The sequence below is a fragment of the Neopelma chrysocephalum genome, unplaced genomic scaffold (genome assembly GCF_003984885.1).
Source record: "Neopelma chrysocephalum unplaced genomic scaffold, ASM398488v2 Primary Assembly neopelma1_76, whole genome shotgun sequence".
NCBI classification, from domain to species: Eukaryota; Metazoa; Chordata; class Aves; order Passeriformes; family Pipridae; genus Neopelma; species Neopelma chrysocephalum.
This window is the reverse complement of record NW_020897737.1, coordinates 4,411,270-4,424,970: the sequence shown is the minus strand read 5'-3', so window position 1 is coordinate 4,424,970 and position 13,701 is coordinate 4,411,270. Positions and strand designations below refer to the sequence as shown.

General features: G+C 42.3%; 1 protein-coding gene across 1 annotated transcript in view; it reads right to left on the bottom strand.

The window, feature by feature from the left end:
* Positions 1-1,110, bottom strand: part of PHEX (phosphate regulating endopeptidase homolog X-linked) — a 97,865-nt gene extending 96,755 nt beyond the window's left edge. Inside the window, exon 1 of the mRNA XM_027689172.1 lies at positions 557-1,110. Coding sequence (XP_027544973.1) covers positions 557-668 — 112 coding nt within the window. The 5' untranslated portion in view covers positions 669-1,110. The remainder of the gene's footprint in view (positions 1-556) is intronic.
* Between the last annotated feature and the right edge of the window lie 12,591 nt (positions 1,111-13,701).

Sequence of the window (13,701 nt, the reverse complement as noted above, 5' to 3'; positions counted from 1 at the left end):
CTTTATGATTTTTGCAAAGGCAACTTTGCAATTCATCATAGAAGAACAGAAAGATCTAAAAAATGTGCACACATATGCACTATTTGAAGCTTTCTACAGGAGTTTTAGTCAAGCCCTAAATGAAAACCAAATGTAGGAAAACCCAAAAGATTCCATAAAATGTGTGCACTACAGATTAAATTTCAGGAAACAGAGAATATTGCTCCACATTGGCCACAACCTGTGAATTCGTAATCAGCGTTACTGATATGCATCATTTTATCCATTTCTGGTCATTCTGTGAAAGAACCCAATTCTGGATAGAATACATTCAACTGAGTATCCAAATTTAAATTCAGCATTCAGAAAGTTACATTAGCTCAAATCGCATCTTCCAGCTCTAGGATTCCCACAAGAACTCCTTTCCTGACACATATCCCCTTCAGGATAAACAATATAAAATGGGGGAATCGGAGACCAAGATTTTCCCAAAACACGTTGTGAAGCACAAACACTGGCACCAGGCAGACAAGCTGGGGAGGGTTGGGTTCAGGTTAGTTCCAACATTTTCACTTACCCAAGAAAAGCGCGGTGCCAAGCACAACAGTGCCACTCACAAAGACACCGAGGGCGATCCGTGTGGCTTTGCTGGTTGCTCTCCTGGCCTCGGGTGCCGTCTCTCCTTCCATCAGGATAGCTTGGGTTGTGCTTGCTCTCGCAGTAGTCTGGTTTTCCCCTGCTGCTGTGGTGTCAGTGTTTCAACTGTTCACAAAATGTGCCCATGAGCTCTCCTCCTCCTCCTCCTCCTCCTCCTCTCTCCTATTTAAAACTCCATGTTTCTGTCATGAACCATTTCCTAGGCACTTCCTGCTCTCTCCCTCTCAAAGGAAAATCACATGTAAAATTGTAGCTGTCTCCTATGTTTTCCTCTGACCAGGAGGAGGGAAGGCACGCGGTGACCACTGTACGTACAGCCCTCACTGCCTGTAGAGCCTCTATGAGCCAATCGCTCAGCAGTCCCCCTTATCAGGGGTTCTGAACATGAGGATTTCACAATGTCGCTGAACAGATGTTTTAGCTATTCAAACATAAAGCTGTAAACCCTTTACAATCAAAGCAGGACTGCTGACAACTTCTACAAACACAAGACTGATGGAAGGTTTTCTTTTTTTTTCCTCCTTGCACTTATTTAGAGAAGACTAATTATTTGCTGACTAAAGTTTTCTCCTTTTATACCATTCCCACTGCATCATTTGGCTTCACCAGAAGAGGTACCCACTCAGCAGACAAATCTCTTTTTAAAGTTTCCTAAGAACTCTTAGAATATCATGTAGCATTTTATTTTGGGAATTTGGTATGTGACACTGTGTGCCAAAAATCACAGTCATGCAGCACAAAGCAATAATCAGCACAACCTACAGAATAGCCCTGCTCTAAAAGCTAGATATGTTTTTTCCAGGCAAGATATTTCGGTCTTTGCTGATGCACAATACATTTTAAGACATGATCCTACGCTTCCAAGTCAAGTACTACTATAAACTTAGTGGAAACGTATCTATTTGGCACTTCAGGTTGGTGGGGAATAAAAATATACATTTATGGATTTATATGGGTTTCTCAGTGTCTGATGTACTCTTGATAATCCTTTCTCCATGTGGCAAATTTTCCCAATTCAATCAAGTACCAAAAATTAGTCATTTCACGATGAATTTTTTGAGCTGAGTGTGACATTCAGCCCTCTGAGGAGCTCTTATTTTCTCCAGAGCTGGACTATCATGAAAAGTATAAGGATGCAGGGAGAGGCAGCATCATGCTCATGCTCTCAATAACAATTCATGTGCCTGAGTTACTTTTTTGTGGACTTACAAGTTCTTATCTCAGCCCCCAACCATCCTGATAAAATGCTGCACAAGCAGAGAGAAGAAAGACATATGTACATCACAAAATGTGTGTGATGGCAGTTATCAGTTTGCATAACTGATGAATGTTTTTTCCACGTGAGCACCTGTACAGAAGTTGTCCCAGATGTCACATGGATACTAAGGGAAAGCCCACTCTATCTAGAAGACATAGAGTTTGAAGGTCCTGAAATCCGCACTCCTCAACTCCCTCTACAGCCTGACTGGGGTCCTGCAAACAAAACACCCTGAGTTCTTATTCCTGTCTCTCTTTACCAGGAAGCTCCAGGAGGACATTCTTATCTCTACTTGGTGCAAAACAGGAAAGAAGTATTTGTTTCTTTTCACCTGCCCATTTGTCCCACATATAACTCATGATTTTTGACATCCATTAGCAGAGGAAGGAGAGGGAAATGATGCCACGGAACCAGGAGGACCACATACCTCCCAGTACAAAAGTTCCCACTTACACATGAATGACTCCCTGGATATGAGCAGATCTCTGATTATAAACAATACCCAGTACAAGACTGTTACCAGCACAGGTTTGAGAAGGTATTTAAGCAATGTTGGTGCAACTGAGTCTTCATATCAGAAATCACCGTGAGTCTCAAAGGGGCTGTCAAAAGGGCAGTGTGTTGGCACAGAAAATGCATGGACATGGCGTGATCTCAACACTCAATCCACAGTGCCCACAATCTGAATGCTGAGTACAACTCAAAAGGACCCTTTGACAAGAATTTGCTATTGGCTGCCTGATGGTTTTCCTTTTGTGTCAGTACTGAACCCCTGACAGTATAAATGCTGAACAGTTATTGATCTGTGCATACTGACCATCAGCTTGATATCCCCCCAACCAACATTGCATTATCACATCCTTACTCAATTCCCCCATACTTTATAACTTTCAAGTTTTGCCCCTTTGTGCTGACTATCATGCTCTATCAATGTTTCACTAACATGATTTTGCTTTCAAGGTATGATTTCTTTCTAGGACAACATCAGGCCAGAAACCAAAAACAGCTTTCAACAGCACAAAGCAACATCCAGTTATTTCTCTTCAGAAATATGGTTTGGGGGAAGAGGGAAAGAAGAGATAGGGAAGCAGATAAGAGGGAGAGGCTGGACAATTCAGTCTCCTCTCCCAAACACCAAAAAGAAAAGGTGAGGACTATGGGAACATGGAGCTATACCAACAAAAACCAGGAAGCTCCAATGACAGGATTCGTCTGGAGAGTCAGCCCCATGCAGCACAAGATCCTTGTGACAAGAAGAATCACAAAGCAGCTGTCAGCAACACTTTTCTTGTGTTTGGCTTATTTACACTGTGGCATAGCATAAATGTCTAGCATAAGTGTCCTTCCCTCTGGCTGTAGAGCCTGGCTGTAGTCAGCAACCCATCTTGGTTTCTCCAGCATGTACAGAACTACAGAATTAGGGCTGAACCATAAACAGCTACCAGCAACAGCTGCAGAGGTCCATTTCTGGCAGGATTTGAAAAGGTGCATGGAACACACGCAAATAAGTTCCTGAGCCTGCTGATCTGTAACAGAAGTCTGTGAAATTTAATACAGGTTTCTGATGAGCGTGCTAGGATTTGGTTTCCTCGCTCATCCTAAGTCCAGCAGCTCTTTGGCAGGTACAGGATACATGGCCACGCTTGCTGCTGGAACTGCTAACAGCACTCCTGGCCATTGCAGCCCAGTGAGGCACTTAATGAGGCTGTGCAAAGACTGTGCTAAGCATTCATAAAACATTAAATAGGTAGAGGGGGGAAAAAGTAATAACTAAATGCTACATGCTCCAAATCACTCTTCATTCGCTCAGAATTGCCTCTGACCAAGATCCCAGTCAAACAATGGGATCGCTCTGGTTCTTATAACAAAGCCAGGACAATGCACAAACAACTCCACCCAAAGCCATATGCCAGAGCTGGCAAACCCTCCAGAACACGCTCTGGGCTGAACTACAGCAAGAGTGTCCCAGTTTCTAGAAAAGGTCTGTCCATATATATAAGCATGCATGCACGTGAACGTACACACAAATACACACGTGTATTATCTTGCTGTTTCGCAAGCAGACACAGTTCTCACTTCTATCCATTATGCCAGAGTCAGGCAAGAGCACTTGATCAGAGATGAAATCAATAGTACTGTGAGCTTCTCCTCACATAGCTTGGTTCAAAAGAAGTTCCCATTTATTGAGGTTTGATTATTCAATAGACACACAAAATCACACATTTTGCCTAGTCTTCACTGTAACAGTCAAACCCAGTTACATAGGTGTTGCTGAACATCTGGAACAGCAAAACTGCTTAAGGTCAGCACATGTTCAACCTAAGCTTGCTGAAAGAACCTGCCTGCAAAGAGCCTGAGGCTAATTGGTGGGTTACCTTAGTGCGAGTAGAGCTTAACAGAAGCAGTCCACAATCATAACATCACAGCTTTGGTGATGACTTACTGAGCATTTTTAGCTCAGGGTAAAAGACAGAACACAGCCACTATCACACTGATGGAAGCAGAGCCACCAGATACAGCTTGAGTGGCTTCCTCAGAGAACAGAGCTTTATGCCAGCTTCACTGAAAGAGACTAATTAGTGTGGGACAAAGTAAAGGCTGTATTCTATTCCATTTCCTGGGTTCCACCATGGGGCCTTGAAGTGTTTTTTTCAAACTATGCAGATGTTGGAGCCAGAATTGGCCAATTGGGCTTTATGTACACAAAATGTGCTTGAGAAAAGCCCAACATGTTGCATTTGAAGACAGCTTGACCAGTTGTCATCAGATCTCTGAATCTTACAAATTACACTCTCTTGGCTGCAAAAGTTCCCAAATTTCTGTGCCGAAGCCAACAGCAACCACACTCTGGCACAACTTCATGTCCTTTATTCATGTGACAGATACAGCTGGAAATAAATGACTCCATTGTTTTCCACTGGTACAGCCACATCACAGAAGGCCTCAGTGCATCTATGAGAATGTGGGTCATTAATTAGGAGTCAATACTGAGCCAACAGGATTTGCAGTACTCCAAACACTGCTGGTGGCAAGCTTTTCAACTAACTATGACTGTAACTGTGGAAAGAACACCCTGCAAAGCAGAAAACTCTGTCCTCTAACACTTAACTCTCCAAATCAATTTTCTTTTCTTTTTCAATGCCAAGTAGGCTAGGCTATTCTCATTATTCCAAGAAAAATTTGTCTTTGCTGCTGGAAACATTGCATTCTCTGACCAAAAGGTGCTTATATCTAACCTAAACAACAACTGACTATGAAAACCAACATCTGGGATGATTAAAGTTAAGCCACTCCAGTCTGCAAACTGTTTTAGAGCTGCTTTTGAAAAAGCACTTTAATGAAACAATGCATATGTTCTCAAGCAGAAAGAACTGCTTTAGGTCTTCTGGCAATTTTTCTTCAAGAAGCACATCAAATTATAGCTAAACAAAACACAACTTCTCCTAAAGATCACATTCACACTACAACGAGAGTGTGTTTACATATATACATCACACGTGCACACTTCTCATCTGTCATCCCCTTGTACAGATTAAACAAGTGTGCATGCTGACATGGGACCCCTGGTGGCCTAGTGGTTAGCATGCGGGACTCTCACCGCTGCAACCCAGGTTCGAATCCCAGTCCCCCGGGCAGATGGAGCCCGTTAGCCCTGTGAGGCCATCCATCTATGAGAAGGTCACTCTAAACAAACCTACGTCCTGAGGACCTCACTGCCATTGTCCAAGCTTGCTTGGCCCCGGCAGATGAACCTTAGGATTAAAGGGTGGGCTCAGTTCAGCGCATGCTGTGTCTCACCTAAAAAAAATCCATTGCGCAGGCTGGAAAGGTAAAAGACCTTTCCCAAAATCTTCGTTCGCGAAGACTGGCCATTATATTTATTATATGCTGACATGCACTGTAGAAAAGCATGTTACTTGGGGATTAAGAAATTTATAAGATATCCTGAGGTAACTCAGAGCAAATTTTTGCTTTTTTTTGATATGATCTAACTGTGAACGCAGGCTGAAAAGGTACTTAAAAAGACATTGCTGGGAAATGTCACTTTTTCAATGGCCATAGCCGTAGGTGCAGGGATGTAGACAGGACACAACTGTCTGTTGTTTCCTTCAAATATTGCATCAGGCCACCAGAGCTTTACCCACTTATTTTGCTTTGTCCAGATGTTCACTCACAGCTGTTAAAGACTATTTATATGAACAGTGGAAGCTGCTTGGTTAGCAGCGAGTTTGTGTCACATGGATGAATTTTCAGGTGCGTAATGAGACATACATTCACTGGCATGTTAAATTAAAAGAGGAGAGCCACCAGACTCGCATGTGACTGCTTTCAGCATCTACTAAGAGATCCCCTTACTGTGACCTCCTGTCTCTCAGAGAAGCACGACTGCCTCTGCAAAAGCAATGGCTCCTTCCTGCTCTCACAGTTGGATCTTCAGCAGCACAAATCTGTCTTTGACAGCAGAAAGCTCAGAGACAGCTGGAGCCAGGAGAGAGCAAAGGTGCCACTGAACAGTAACAGGCACTCTGTCACTGTTATCTACTCACTTGCTTGTGTTAACTTATGTAGAAAACCAGAAAAGGTGGAGCAAAAAGTCCTCCATATGCTTTACTACCCAAGGCAGTAGAGCTCAGCAGTCCCTTAAGGTGCCAGCTCTTCTCATACAAGGGCTGTTGGGTCACATCCCTCTGCACAACAAATGCACCTGCATCTACCAAGGGCTACACTCACACTGAAGCCTTTGTAGGATAAAGAAGAGACCTTTTCACCCAGGCTAAGAGTTGCCAGAATTTAATATCCTTGAACCCACATCCTCTCTGTCAAATGTGATTGAAGTTGGCTGACAAGGTCCAGTGTTACTAAGCAAGGCTGTGTGGGAGAGAGGGGGCACAGAGCCAGGAAAAGCACAAATGCATAATCTCTGTTTTCAGAAGAAAACAGCCTGGCCAAAAAAACCCTGAAAAACCCAATCCTGGTCTTCCAGGTTATTGCTGCAACCAGCTCAGGATCTTCCTGAAGTTAGTTTTATTTTAAAGCATTTCACTCAGTTGAATTCTTCCTCATCTCAAAATGACATTACAATTAACTTTGCACACAGTTAAAAGGCAGAAAAATCTCACGATAAATATGAGGTCCTAAGTAAAATGCCCCTTGACAACTTGTATCTATCAGTTCAGTGAAGGAATTTCTAGATATTGTCTGTTCTTGTCACCATCTTGGTGCAACTCCAGTAATTATGCACATATCTAATAATGACAAACAGCAGCCCCTCAGGAGAGTTTAAATGCATCAAGTTCTTCAGAAAAGGAAGATCAGAGTCAGATCAGGTTGAAACCACAGCATGAGGCCCCACAGGACACGATCCTCAAGACCAAACATATGCTTTCCTGAAGCTGCAGAAATCCTCAAAAACCAAACAGTTAGGCACCAACTATAATTACCTTTACAAGTCAAATTGCTATGTCTCTGACAGCCCTTCCCTGCAGTTTCCAACATCTCTATTTAAAATAAAGATTTTTTGTCTTCTTTCCTATTAACACAAGGCTGTAAAATATACACAGATTTGGCACTGCTTTACGTCTTTACGGATTTACAACAAAACATGACTAAAAACAAGAGAAAAGAGTAAAACCTGCTGACAAATGTACTATATGCTGTATTCATATATATTTCTCGAAGTCAGTGTTTCAGATTTTCACTAAATCAGAAATGATTAGTGTAGAAACTTCAAGCTTATTGCAATGCCTGTGTAGAGGACTTATCTAGGACCAAAGGAAAATATGTAGTGATTTTCTTCTTTTGTGACTTATCTGCATGCACTGGAATGGAAAAGTAGGTGTTTTGGTTTACTTGGTTTCAATTTCTGTTATTGTAAAAAATTTGCATGAGGAGAGCACACATCTGAAAAGGGTTTCAGCAAAATGTCAAACATTGTTTCTGCTCTGAGCAGAATAAATAGAGAAAAATAGTCATGCCTCTGTAAAAGGCAAAAATGGAACAGAAATTTAGCAGTAAAGTAAAAAATAGCATTAGAAAAGGTGGTTGCAGCTTGTAAGGGGACCCAGAGTCAGGCATTGTATATTGCTGAAGACATCCACAACTTGGCCCTCTTAGTCAAAAGATGAATAAATGGAACGATGAGGATTTGAAGAGAAGCTCTGACAAAGAAAAGTGTGAATTTGCAGCTGCTGAGTAGCTGCAGGATGAAAAAGTCAGTGGCAATACACTGTTGCTGTTTTTAGGTACCCCGAGGAAAAACTAGAAGGCAAAGCAAGCATTAGAATAAGGATTTCTGTACTGTCAAACATACCCAAACTACTTAGATATCAAAAGCTGCATCATTCCGTGGTATTGCTCCCCATAAATTTTCTCGAGACCCTAAGAACAAGTAGCTGGACTAGAGACCCTCTGATGGAAGGGCCTCAGTATGACTCTAACTAGCTGCTCTTGGATATTCAAATAACTAGGCAAGGAAATTAGCAATGCTGTTAGCAAAGTTAATAACTATGACAAAAACAGTCATGACCAAGCTTGCTTACAGGGAAGGAAAATCATGGTGATCAAAGCTAAATCCTTTTCTAAAGCTTGCAGAAGACATCACACTCTTCTGAAAAAGTTTCCTTAGCTTCTTCAATATGCACTTCCCAAGCAAATGACAGAATCATAGTCCACTAAAAGATGCTGGTCACTTCACAGATCTTTAATAATTTAATGCTATTTCTGCTGACAGTTCTTTGAAGTTACTGCAAACACGATCAGATTCTTCCTTGGCTGTACTGGTTGACTGAAATGGGAAATTCATTACCCAACTTTACTACAATATTCAAGTCAAACTTTCATGAAGACTGTGGTTTTAATAAAAAAGTCATAGATATAAGTATGTTGCAATTTTGATTACAAACAGAAATAAGATTGGCCAGAACGTACTCATAACATCTGCTTTACCTAAGCAAAAGTCTGCAGGCAGGTAATAGGTTTCTAAAAAAAAACCTAGGAGTATCATGACTTTTGAAGAACAATTAATGAGAGAAAATAAGAGCCTGTAGAGGCATATTCCATCTCCCCAACCCAGAGAGAAAGCACTCACACTCAGATTACATCTGGACAAAGACACACAAGAGAATTTCCTACTGGCTTTCCAAACATTACTTGACTCCACATGTGGGCAGCTGGGGACAGAAGAACACTGATAAGACCTTGATGAGAATTGTAGTGTGCCAGGGGCATCAGAGAGACCAGGATCCCAGGCTGTGCTGTAGCCAGCCAGGATGTGACCATATAGCCCAGGCCATTGATTATTTTAAATAAAAGACCTCCTTTTCTCACAGATCTTACATCACCTAGTGCCTAAGACCTGCTCAGACCTTACACAGGCCTTTCCTAACTTTCTGGGGTTCCAAGTCTTTCTCTGAAAAAGCAGTCTCAGAAAATGCAGTGCCATGTTCCTGCTTTTCACCAAGGTGCTGACCATTGCTGAAATTAATTCATTCCCTTTGCAGTCACCACTCACACCTTTCAGAGCACCAGAACAAGTTATTAAGAATGATGCAAACACAGTTCATTTTACTCTGGGTCAATCACATAAACTCACACTCCTGTCCAGACTTTCATACTGTGATGCCATGACTACATTTTCTTAGGGCATTGCAGCCTTTGCCTCTGCAAAACGTGCTCTTAAGAGGAATCGTGTTTTTTCAACCTCATTTCATAAAAACATTTATTGCTTGCTGTTTTTATTTTAACCATGCATTTTTCTTCTCTATATCTGGGCATAAAAGCAACTATAAAGCACTATTTTAAGTCAAATAAAATACTGAATGAAACGTATCCACTGTTGCATGACTCTGGAAGCACTATAAAACATTTAAAACTACTCAAATGTATTTTGATCAGCACGACATTAAACATATTTTAGCACGTCTGAAATTCAGATGTATTTGAGTATCATTTCTTCACAACTGAATGCTCAAGAAAGGCCAAGAAAGTGCTGTTCACTGGAAAAATGATTCACTCACTGCCACCAGAGAGCCAAGCAGGTCCTGGAAAGACAGGCCACAAGCGTGATCCAGACCTAGCCCACGTTGTTCTGTTCTCCCAAATAATGTTCAGTACAAAGGAACACTTTCAGTAGACGAAGAAAATCACGGTGGCCCACACAGCTACTTGCAGCTGTAGCTCACTGAGCAGGCACTTACCTCTGTAATAACACGACAGCACTTCTGCTCACACATCTAAAGCTACATTGTTGACTTTGCTTGTAGCAAAAATAAAATTAAATAATAGGTCTTGCATTTCTTTCTTTTTAAAGAACAGAGCAACTTAGATCAATAGCCAGGAAGCTCACGCTGCAGGAAATGGGTGCTGTCCACACATTCTTTAAAACAAACTCCTCAGTAAGAAAATGTATCTAAAACTCGAGTAGCATTATAATCTTTTTAACCTAACCTCAGAAAACAGAACAAAATCAGTCAATATAACTGAAATTACCTGGGAGAGTTAAATTACTAACATAAGCAAAAGTTTATTTAAAAATTTTGAAGGTATGAATGGCAACAAGTAATTGAAAAACAACACATACCGTCACAAAGCTACATGCAGAGTACTGACAGATAAAGCTCTTAATTCCCTCTAGATCAAAATGACATGCAGTTTCTGCTGATCACCATTTATCTGCTCCAAAAAGTTCAAACTATTTGAAACTTCTGGATGACCGAAATCATAATATCACAGAATATCTCCAGGTGGAAGGGACTCACAAGTTATTCAGTATACAAGATTAGAGAAAGACAAGAAAAAAACAAGGAGTTATTTTCTTAACAATTCCTCCCTATGTCTCTAAAGCAGGTATAAACCATGATGCTATGCAGCCTTTAAACAATTTTCCCATATCCCACACCTGGCCTGACTTGCTCCCCCACCCCATCACCAGCTCCCATGCCTGCACACCACTCAGGTCTGCCAGCAGAACTGCTTGTCTGGCAACATGAACGAGACAGGTCCATTTTAAACACAGATTACTTTTTCACCCATTGATTTCAGCAGCATAGCTGAAGTGACACCAGTTCCTCACATACCTTTAATATCTCTGCTTGCTTGTTTTTCATGTGACTGGTTTGCCACATGGCCATGGGAGAGCTCACTGCAACTTTCACAGCAGAGGAGCTAATGCAGGGTGAGGACAAAGAGGTGGGAGTGCAGAGATGTCTGGGACCATTCACATGGCATAGCTACTGGAATAAATGTCTTCACAGCAATCCCTTTGCATAAGCTGTAGTGTTGAAGGAACTGGGTTGAATAGATTTTAGAAAAAATTCCAGTTGAGAAAGTCTGAAGTATTTTTGATCTTTGAGAAATTATAGCTAATTAAATTTCCATACATCTTTGCATATTCATGTGCATTTGCAGCACTTCTAGAAATAGAAGTTTAGAGAGACAGGGAACAAGGGGGACTACACCTTCTAGTCTCAGCAAACCTAAGGGTTAGGTCTGTTTCTGAGCAAGCTCTTACAACAGTTCTAGCATAAACTTCTTGTTCCAGAAGTTCCAAAAGTTGTCAATATCTTCACACCTCCAGGCTAAGCAGTCAGCAGCTTAAAAATGGTTTGGACTCATCAGTTTTAATGAGGCTGTCTCTTGCCTTACTTACCTTGAAGATCATTAAATTCGTCTCTTATCTTGTTTGTTTTCTGAGTCAACTTACATCTAAACTATCACCTTTTTTTTTAAAAAAAAAAAAGTAAAATATGTTTCAGGGAGGCATTCCTGCAGCTTGCATATGGTCCTCCAGAAGAATTCAGGTGACTTGTGTTCACTGTCTCATGCACCCACTACCAGCAGGGAATCCACAAACAGTCTGTGGGCTGCAGACTTCCCTTGTGGTGAGAATAGAGGTCTACCCACAGCCACCAGTCTGATTTTTGTCCCTCTCCCTGTCCTGCAGCTCTGTCTCCTGCACCTGCACTTCTAGAAGGGAGGTTCTGGGCAAGCACTCCACCTCATATCTGAGTTGGAGTGCTCCTGGACTGGTCTCTCCTTACTGCCCAGGTGCAAACAGTACCCACAGCAAAAGGGCCCAACTGTGTGCACACAGGGCAGGATAGACAAGCACAATCATTCCCATTCTAGATCTTGATGGCTTTGGATTGTACTCAGAAGCAAGCTCTCCACATCTCAGATAGGGTCTGGGCTACACAATGGTTGTAAGGCACCTCTACGTTAAGGCAATTTGATTTTTGTCAGAATTGGTATAGATCATCAGAGGGGAGCTGGAATGTGACACTATCATGTAATGTTTTGTACTATTAGACATAGTACAAGTAACATAGCAAGTGACAGCCTGGACAATTTTGATGCAAAAGTCCGTGTATATGATAGGATGTAAGTGGTTTGGTAAGTGTACTGCAGTCCCATATAACCCACTAGCCCCATATCCCTTGCACCACAAGGTTTTGGGCTATCTTGGGTCAGCCTTCTGCTTCTGAGGTACCTTCAGCATCACAGCTCACACCCCAGTGTCTGGGACAATAAAAAACATAAAGAATGCATAATCAAAACACAGTATGCCATGTATGTGCTAAGATCATCAAGTCTCCAGGATATGTCGATGTATAAATGTATTAACAACCAAAGGACGTCTAAGAAAAATTTCCATCCTTACAGCCTTCCTGGAGAGGTCGTGGATGCCCCAAGTCTATCAGCATTTAAGAGGCATTTGGGCAATGTCCTGTAACAACATGCTTTAACTTTTGATCACTCTGAAGTGGTCAAGAAGTCGGACTAGATGTTCCTTTTAAGTCTCTTCCAGCTGAGATATTCCATTCCATTCATCACTTACCAGCAACCAAGACTTGGGGAAAATTGGTTGAATTTGTTGCCAATTAAAAATGCTAGGAAGTATGCAACAGAGAGAAGTGAAAACACCCCTCACACCCTAAACCTTTCTTCCCGGGCTCAATTTCACTCCTGCTGATTCCTTGCCCCTCTCTCGAGGGGCACAGCGCAGCAAGGACTATGCTTAGTCAACACCACCAGCTTCTCTCTGCTGCTCCATCTTCCTCACACTTTTCCCCCCTCCAGCATGGGATCCCTCCCAAGGGCCACAGTCCTTCAGGATAAACCTGCTGCCACAGGGGCTCCAGTTTCTTCACGAATATCCATGGGTTCCAGTGTGGGGTCCTGTGGACAGCAGTGTGGATCCCTGCTCTGGTACAATACCCTCCAGGGGCTGCAGGGAAGTGCCTGCTACATTTGAGTCCTGCCCAAGGGCAGCAGGGAAATCTCTCCTCTAGTACCCAGAGCACATTTTCCCCTCCTCTCACCTTGTTGGTTGCAGGGTTGCTCCTCACATTTCTAAACTCACTCCACAATGCAGCATTTTGCCTCTTCTCACCCAGGCACTCCTGCAGCTCCACCACTGCCAAGCCTGGACACCTGGGCCAAAGATACCCATTTACCTGTATCAAGAGTGACCTTCTCAGCCCCTTCTCAGGGGAGACCTTATTGCCTTATTGCTCTCTACAACTACCTGAAAGGAGGTTGTAGTGAGGTGGAGGTCACTCTCTTCTCCCAGGTAACAAGCATTAGGACTAGAGGAAATGGCCTCACTTTGTGCCACGGGAGGTTTAGTCGGGATACTAAGAAAAAATTTCTTCACTGAAAGGTTGTCAAGCACTGGAATAGGCAGCCCAGAGAAGCGGTTGAATCATCATCCCTGGAGTAGATGTGGCACCTGGGGACAGGGTTTAGCGTTGGCAGCGTTAGGATAATGGTTAGACTTGATTATCTTAATGATTCTATTAAGTGCATCT